The sequence below is a fragment of the Dendroctonus ponderosae genome, unplaced genomic scaffold (assembly GCF_020466585.1).
Source record: "Dendroctonus ponderosae isolate FM_Combo_2020 unplaced genomic scaffold, Dpon_F_20191213v2 Dpon_F_20191213_2, whole genome shotgun sequence".
NCBI classification, from domain to species: domain Eukaryota; kingdom Metazoa; phylum Arthropoda; class Insecta; order Coleoptera; family Curculionidae; genus Dendroctonus; species Dendroctonus ponderosae.
In genome coordinates, this window is record NW_026018165.1 from 17,200,367 (window position 1) to 17,208,492 (window position 8,126).

General features: G+C 38.7%; 4 protein-coding genes across 7 annotated transcripts in view; 1 reads left to right on the forward strand and 3 right to left on the reverse strand.

The window, feature by feature from the left end:
• Positions 1-2,223, reverse strand: part of LOC109536636 (intraflagellar transport protein 56) — a gene marked incomplete at its 5' end in the record, with an annotated part of 5,302 nt that extends 3,079 nt beyond the window's left edge. Inside the window, 7 exon segments of the mRNA XM_019902936.2 lie at positions 280-459; positions 532-678; positions 754-883; positions 939-1,170; positions 1,236-1,404; positions 1,696-1,842; positions 1,899-2,223. Coding sequence (XP_019758495.2) covers positions 280-459; positions 532-678; positions 754-883; positions 939-1,170; positions 1,236-1,404; positions 1,696-1,842; positions 1,899-1,901 — 1,008 coding nt within the window.
• LOC109536729 overlaps positions 1-8,126 on the reverse strand; it is a 57,732-nt gene that overhangs the window by 26,101 nt on the left and 23,505 nt on the right. The window lies entirely within an intron of this gene.
• On the forward strand, positions 2,874-4,547 carry LOC109536635 (cytosolic Fe-S cluster assembly factor NUBP2 homolog). The gene is made up of 5 exons (XM_019902935.2): positions 2,874-3,224; positions 3,404-3,492; positions 3,582-3,751; positions 3,812-3,995; positions 4,134-4,547. Exons 1-5 carry the CDS (start codon positions 3,114-3,116, stop codon positions 4,342-4,344), a joined length of 765 nt encoding a protein of 254 aa, XP_019758494.1. The 5' UTR covers positions 2,874-3,113; the 3' UTR covers positions 4,345-4,547.
• LOC109536633 (actin) lies at positions 4,342-7,251 on the reverse strand. Its single transcript, XM_019902931.2, has 7 exons — positions 6,484-7,251; positions 6,027-6,316; positions 5,804-5,949; positions 5,579-5,750; positions 5,410-5,522; positions 5,199-5,354; positions 4,342-4,923 (listed from the first exon to the last, which is right to left on the reverse strand). Exons 2-7 carry the CDS (start codon positions 6,287-6,289, stop codon positions 4,688-4,690), a joined length of 1,086 nt encoding a protein of 361 aa, XP_019758490.2. The 5' UTR covers positions 6,290-6,316; positions 6,484-7,251; the 3' UTR covers positions 4,342-4,687.

Consider the following 8,126-nt stretch of genomic DNA (forward strand, 5'->3'; position numbering starts at 1 on the left):
CCCCCCCCTGACTTTAAAGCTGGATCCGCCCCTGGCATCTACAGGGTGATTCAAAATGTGCGTCATTCCTTTTTTCCGTTTTAGGTGTCCAGAAACATAGTAAAACAAATTAATTGTGATTAAAAACAGAAATTTGCAAAAAACTAGATCAGAAGGATGGCAACAATGTTTTTCAAGGTAATTGCCTAATTAACATTATGTAAAAACCTGTTGCTTCGTAATTATTAAATACTCTGGTAACCACGGAAAAATAGAGAAGGTACCTTTTTAACTACTTACCGAATTAATTTCCTGACCTAAAGCTGCATTGACCACGCCTTTCAGTATATATTCCTGCGGTATTGCTGGTTGCGTGTCTTTCAGCAGCTCATATGCTTCTCTGAGATCCCCGATTCGCAAATGATGTATTACCAAGTTGAGTCTAGCTTCTGGCACAACATCAACCAAAATTGGAAATACCTTAATGTGGGATATTGATATGCAATTGAGATATTTAATTTAACGGCGCGGTAAGTTCAGTTTATTTTGTACCTGCATAGCATCTTCGCCATCATTAAACACCACCAGATTATGCTTGACCAAGTCGTATCCAAATCCAACATTTACTGTTTGGTCTACAATTGACCTAAGTTCGGTTTCCGCTGTCGCTCCATTGTATAGCCTGAATGTATTGCATGCCTAAACATCTGACACTAAGTACAGCAATACAAGCTAACTAAAGCACTACTAACTAACTAAAGCGCTAATACTCACTTTCAAGTTGATTGCAATAACGGAGTCCGGATACCGATTGAGATAAAGGCCTAGAACTTCTTGCGATACATCATAATAATCCAATTTGTAATAGCAAAGTGCCACGTACACATTCAGGGCTATATTTTCTCTATGATTGAATTTGTTTTATTAATAAAAAATCGGAAATCCTTCGCAGAATCTACCTGTTTTGAATAAGTAGTCGCTTATAAATGTCAATGGCTTCCTGATAATGAGCTCTCAAATAGTGTATGGCAGCTAAGCTGAGCTGATCTTCTAAAATGTCCTGCAAATTTTGATGGTTTTCCATGAGAGACGCCTCGTCCTTCAGTTTATGAGAAATGTGGAAGTTCAGACGAATTTTCAGATCGCCAGTAGGGGCTTGCAGGAGCATTTCATGAGATTCTTCGTACATTCCTACAGGCAGAGATAAATGGTATTTTTATAGTGTCGTTTCGACAAACATTGGCAATACATTTTACCCAAATAAAAATAACAGCAGGCGATATTAACTTCCAGGTTTTTAACATCGATTTTCTGTTTATACAGTTTTTCATATATGTGAAGAGCGCTCTTGTAGTCTCCTTTGTGGAAGTAGCAATAGGCTATCCACAAGCTGACATTATAATCTTGGCTTGGATACTTTTTAAACTACAAACAACTATATTATAGTAGGATTTTGTATGCAAAAATATCGGGATGATTTGGAGGTACAGTTTTAGCAAAGAGTGGTGTTTGGCTTTAGCCTTTAGATATACTTATCTACTAAAAATTACTGTTTTTTGAAATGTTTGTATCTAAGTAGATTATTAAATGTGTGAATATGGCTTAGGTTTTGCCAGAATATAGTTTTTCTAGACGGTAAGTAGAGTAGAAGAATGTAATTATTTAACGCATTAATCACCAGTCATTGTATCATGGGTAATAGTTTCCCATAGGTACCTCTAAAACGGTGATTGCGCCTGTGTAATCCCTAGCCAAGAGGAGCCCCTCAAATTGCAAGTAATTCTTTTCTCCAGCTTGCTCCTTATTATCACTTGGAGCCTTTTCAGAGTTTGCAGAAAAAGCGGGTTTTGCTCGGCTCAAGATCTGTAACAGTTCCAATTAATAAACTTTAAAGTATCTTAACTTAAATTACATCTTACCATCGTTGAATCTAAGAAAATCGCTAGTTTTATAACGACAATTATTAACAGAAGGTTTATTCGGATCAGATTCGCATACTGTTGTGAATCGCATACGTTGTTTCCATGGAAATGGACACGCCCTTTTCTAATTTCGTTAAATAATACGAATAATAATAATAAATATTTATTTATTTGCCAATTTAAATATATAGAACATCTCAATGGTGCGATGTTCCGTGGTTAAATATATTGTAATCATGGACAGGGGACATGGAACTACCACGGCGAAAGCGGCAACGCTGGTAGGCGGACACACCCAGGACGGGAGTGGCAACATCGGGGCGACTTCATGGTTGGGACAACGCCACAGAATATCCCAAGGGGGGCATTCTGTGGATATAAACAACTGGTGGGCGTTGCCAGGGGTTTGTTATTAATGATTGTGTGCGAACGGTCGAAGCGTGGAATAAATACCATTGGATTCGTTATCGATCGTAGTTCTAATAAAATCAACCCTAACAATATGTAATAAACTTTGAAAATGAAATATTTTATATTCAAATGCAGTAATAAAATAGAAGCAGGGCTTCTAAAATACGAACTTACGTCGTTGCCAAATAGCTTTATATACAGGGTGGTTTTTTTTTATCTACGACAAAAAAATTACGTTAAACCCCTGCTCCTGATATTTGCTCGCTACCTGCAGTACTTAGTGTCTGGACAAAATGGGGAATGAATAGTTCAAACAAAACGAAAAATATAAAAGAAGAATATATAAAGAAGTAAGTAAGTATATTATTTTACTTTCTCTATGATCAAACTTTTGAATACGCTACAAACCGAAAACGTAAACCACAATCTAACAATTCAAGCATTCGCTATGAAACTACAGATCGCAAGACAAATATATAAAATCAAATTTACATCAGAGCCCTCAAAAGTCGTCAAAGTAACGGTAAGTAAAATGAAACAACATCGCAACTAATCTATGTCATAGATGAAGACAAGTGTTTCTAACCTCAATCAATTGCCGAGGTTTGAAGTTTGTTGTATGTTGAAGTTGCTGAATTGTTGATTCCTAAAACGGGATTTAATAGCATATAGCACGGGACAATCTCATTTTCGCGCATAAATAAGTGGTTTTGGAAAAGCGAATTTCCAGTTTGTGTTTTAGAAAAAGCTAAAAATTCGGAGGGACGCAAACGACACGATCACCTCTGAAAGAATATCGCGATGTTGGACGGTGTAAAACATATAATTTTAGTGCTATCTGGAAAAGGCGGTGTGGGGAAGTCTACTGTTAGCACCCAGTTGGCACTAACACTAGTGGAAAGGGGATTTCGGGTACGCAACACTATAGGTATCTTAATAGCAAGGCTTTGAAGCAAAAGAGTTAAGCAAAACAGAACAGAACAGTGTCCATACCTAGTAAAAACTTGTCAGTAAGCTTTGTGCGTTTATAGAGTTGGAATAGCAGTCTTGACTGATAGTGTTTCGATAGCTAATAAGTTTAACTGCCTTAGGTTGGCGTATTGGACGTAGATCTATGTGGTCCCAGTGTTCCATACTTACTACAGTTGGAAGGCAAAGCTGTACATAATGCTGACGGAGGGTAAGAAACAAACACTTAGTATCTGAAAAATAATTATTTTTTAGCTATAAAGTTGTCAATTGTAATTTTTCTTCTCTTACTAATCACAGATGGATACCAGTTTTCGCGGACGACAGTCAAAATTTGGCAGTCATTTCCATAGGATTTCTTCAAAACGACAGAAACACAGCGGTAATTTGGCGCGGCCCCAAAAAGACTGCAATGATCAAACAGTTCTTTACGGATGTGCGTTGGGGAGAACGAGATTATCTTATCATAGGTGTGTTACAACCAAGAATACGCACTTTTTCACAAATAAAGATGTTTTCTGTGCCTTAAGACACTCCTCCTGGCACTTCCGATGAACACATCACAGTGATGGAAAACCTAAAAACCATTAAGTGCGATGGGGCTGTGATTGTCACGACCCCACAAGAAATGTCCATTGAAGATGTGAGGAAGGAAATCACATTTTGTAGGAAAACCGGCATTCCGATCCTCGGGTTAATTGAGAACATGAGTGGGTAAGTTTCTCCATATTGAAACTAAGTATAGCTGTTTTGACTTTTACTCTTACTTTGGCTTGAAGTTGGAGGAGTTACGAATTGATATATAATTCAAATTAACTTGAAACACCATAAAGAAGCTTCGCTATGTTTCAGATTTGTTTGTCCTCACTGCACAGAATGTACAAACATCTTTAGCAAGGGAGGTGGAGAGTCGTTAGCTCAACTATCTAAAATACCTTTTTTGGGCTCTCTGCCTATTGATCCCCGGGTGGGTGAGATGTTGGGCATAGCTTGCATTAAACAACTGCCTAACTCACCAGCAGCACTGGTTTTCAGTCAAATTGTAGATAAAGTGTGTAAATAGCTCAAAATAAGGTTTATTTGCTCTAATACTTTAAGTCTTAATACATACATAAATATTACATTTTTATTAGCCAGAGACATATTCAGTTATTAAGGTATATAAAATGAAACTAGCGTTAAGTTTTGATTTGACTATTGATTTGTTAGGTCCCACACTGTTCCAATAGGATCTTGTATACAATATAAACGTAAATGACTAATTCACCTCTTTGTACGTGTATTTACTAACAATGACTAGCCCATTTGTGCCAAATTACGCTTATTAACTTCAACCATGGTGCTAAATTGGCCAAATGTCCGTTGCAAAGAAACTTGTGCATGGCTGGGAATTAATAGCATTTCTTCTAAAATTGATTTGCACATTTTTTTCGAATTACCGAAATGCCAAATTCCTCATACTCCGTGCGAGATATGCATATGTTTTTTACAAAGGTGCTGAGTGAACCCAAAATAGAACCACCTCGCCACACGAAAATGTTTCGGTCTTTGCTAGCGATTACGTTTACTTTCATGGTGGGGGGTACTCTAGTTTCCAATTCCTGTTTCAGCCGGTCTTCTATACCGTTGAACAGGGTGTTTCCTGAATAAAGAAATAATTAGCTTTAAAAAGTAGAATAGGAGGCAAGTAGGTGTGAACACACCGGATGGACTTCAACGAATCTAGCGGTTATTTAGTGTGTATACTATATTGGAAAAGTAAAATTATATTACATTTAAGCAGAGTAGTTTCTCCTCTCTTTGAATATGTTTATACACCCTCAATACCTGCTAGCTAGTTTTCAGACTCCATAGCGAGTTAAACGGCTGGCAACTTTCCTTGTTAGTCCCTTGCCATCGTTTTTGTCATAAGCTTACCACCAGATAGAATAACATTATTGGCAAAAGCCCGTCTTAGGTCAACGCTACATTTGAATATCGACTGGAAAATCATCTCGTGAATTCCAGGCGTGTCATATTGCTCGACCAAGAAGGGCTGAAAGAGGGGATTCGTCGCAAGCACTCTTTCTTGTCCTGTAAGCAAAAAGAGCATCACAACATACGTTATTTCTGATTAGCTCTTGCTTACCAAGGACGACTCTTCTCCCATCTGGCAACAAATAGCTTTCTTCCTCTATTTCGGCACTGCCGCAGTCTGGCACATAACATAAGTTCTCCTTCAGGATTCTTGCTTCTTCCGGTCTAAATTTGGAGGCAAACCTAACATGATTGAACTCGTGTTTGAAAGTGGATTATACCTGATCTCACATTCCTGCGATTTCTCAGACAAAATTTTGGCAAGATATTGATCAATATCGCCTCCACCAACGTCGAGCCTTAAGACTGCGTCAGAAATAACGTAGCCACTGAGAATTGGCACTACGCTAGTAACACCATGTCCACTTTCTACAATTAAAGCAGTCGATCTTCCTGAAAACGTTGTTTTAGATGTGGATGGATATGTGTAATTGCTAGTATAAAACCTGCTGCATTGAAAGTTAAAACGGAATGTATTTCTTCATACAATGCAGGAACGGCGAACTTTTCAAACATCATTTCTGCCAGTTTTTCCTTATCTCTTTGGGGATTCTTTGGCGGCTGAGTTAGCAAAAGTGGATGATCTTGCGGCCTAAAAATGCGCAATTTGAACCAGTACATTTATTTTATTATGCACTTCTCGGTAATCAAATCGTTGATTTTTCATACTTTAAACAGAGTTCCTTTGAGAAAACATGCTCCAACAGACTTTCAACGTGTTCGAAATTCTGAATTATTCCATGGTGTATTGGATAAGTGCACTCCTCAGAACTGATCGCGGATTGGTCGAAGTAAAACCCTTTAGTCGTCGACTCATCGCATGAAATTCTTGTAGGAATTGTGCATGATGGATAATCTTCTTCAGCTAAGCCAACTTTGGTGTCTCCTGAGCCCAAATCAATCACTATGGTTTGTTTAAGATGGTTTCCCATGATACACGTTTTCTCAGAAAGTCGTCACTTTTGAAGGGAATATTGAGTGGGAATTAGACTTGTATCAGACTAGATAGCAAATATTTTAAGACACATGATCCAATGTTAAAAGAGTTGACTAGAAATTAATGTCCAAAAAACTGATCAGAATCACTTTCAATTGATCTAAATAATCGCAGTAAGGTACTACTTACGTGTCCACCGTTACTTTATTGCCGCGCTGAAAACTCTTTAGTTTTGTTTGTTTCCCCGTAATTGTGTTCACACTTTAATCGTTACCTATACGACGATATCGCATCTTAACGCTAAGCGTAAAAGTTATTATTTCACAACAGATGGTAGGTTCAACTTTCACGCGAGACTAGTAAAATTCTGATCAAAAAAAACAGCGAATATCTTCGCGATTGCGTTTGAAAATCACCAAACCGGAACCGCGGCGTAACATAGGAAAGTGGTTCCACCGAATCAAAACGCATCAGTAAATTGGTTAAAATATCACTCGAAAATGTATGTGTACTTTAAACCAGGTAATCAACGACTTAATTTAGTCATAAGATAGGTGTGTTTGCGGCTAGATAAAGTATATTGACAGAACGGTACATTTCGCTTGTATTCATCGAGTTCTACATGGTTTCGTGCCGGTTTACCCATATGCCCACGGGTACGATAAATGTGTCATTGCACAATCATTTTCCACTCATACGTAGACAGTGCATAGGAATGTACTTATTACAGCATTTTCCTTTCTATGATTTTGCGCCTACAGGGTGTGTCATGCGGTTACTAACACAAAGCATAATGCTTTGATACCAAGTTGCATGCATACTTTGACCAACTTGGGTGGTTGTAAAAGAAAGTCCGCTGGAAGTTCAGAAATGTATTTAGTAGTTCGTATGGGATTCCTAAGTAACTAAAAGTACAGTAAAAACTTATAAACGTAATACTTTTGTTTGAAAGCTAACGGTCCGTCCGATTTGCTAACACTCAGTACACATTAATTAATACCGAGCATTAAATGCGGCAGTTCTGACCAAATATTCGAAAAAACGAAAATTTCTCGTGACAAAAACGATATAATAAATAAAAAAGATTGAATGTGGGCTTAGAAACACTTTCTGTGGACGATAGAAGGCCCAGACTCGTCGTACTCCTGCTTGGAGATCCACATTTGCTGGAAGGTGGACAAGGAAGCGAGAATGGAACCGCCGATCCAAACGGAATATTTTCTTTCGGGAGGTGCGATGATCTTGATTTTCATGGTGGATGGGGCCAAGGCGGTGATTTCCTTCTGCATACGGTCGGCGATTCCTGGGTACATCGTGGTACCGCCCGACAAAACCGTGTTGGCATACAAGTCTTTCCTGATGTCGACATCGCACTTCATTATAGAATTATAAGTAGTTTCGTGAATTCCACAAGCTTCCATGCCCAAGAAGGAAGGCTGAAATAAGGCTTCCGGGCAGCGGAATCTTTCGTTTCCAATAGTGATGACTTGACCGTCAGGAAGCTCGTAGCTCTTCTCCAAAGAGCTAGAACTAGCAGCAGTTGCCATCTCCTGTTCAAAGTCCAGAGCCACGTAGCAGAGCTTCTCTTTGATGTCTCGGACGATTTCCCTTTCGGCAGTGGTGGTGAAAGAATATCCACGTTCGGTTAAAATTTTCATTAAATAGTCTGTTAAATCACGACCAGCCAAGTCCAAACGAAGAATGGCGTGGGGGAGAGCGTAGCCTTCATAGATGGGTACAGTGTGAGACACACCATCTCCAGAGTCGAGGACGATACCAGTGGTACGACCAGATGCGTACAAAGAAAGCACAGCCTGGATGGCCACGTACAT

Coding starts and splice junctions, on each gene's coding strand:
- LOC109536633 (XM_019902931.2), bottom strand. CDS start 6,289: ATGGGAAACCATCTTAAACAAACCATAGTGATTGATTTGGGCTCAGGA. Junction 5,523..5,578: donor TCGCAGGAATGTGAGATCAG/GTATAATCCACT, acceptor CTCCAAATTTAG/ACCGGAAGAAGCAAGAATCC. Junction 4,924..5,198: donor TAATGTTATTCTATCTGGTG/GTAAGCTTATGA, acceptor TTCTTTATTCAG/GAAACACCCTGTTCAACGGT.
- LOC109536635 (XM_019902935.2), top strand. CDS start 3,114: ATGTTGGACGGTGTAAAACATATAATTTTAGTGCTATCTGGAAAAGGC. Junction 3,493..3,581: donor GTACATAATGCTGACGGAGG/GTAAGAAACAAA, acceptor TACTAATCACAG/ATGGATACCAGTTTTCGCGG. Junction 3,752..3,811: donor ACGAGATTATCTTATCATAG/GTGTGTTACAAC, acceptor CTGTGCCTTAAG/ACACTCCTCCTGGCACTTCC.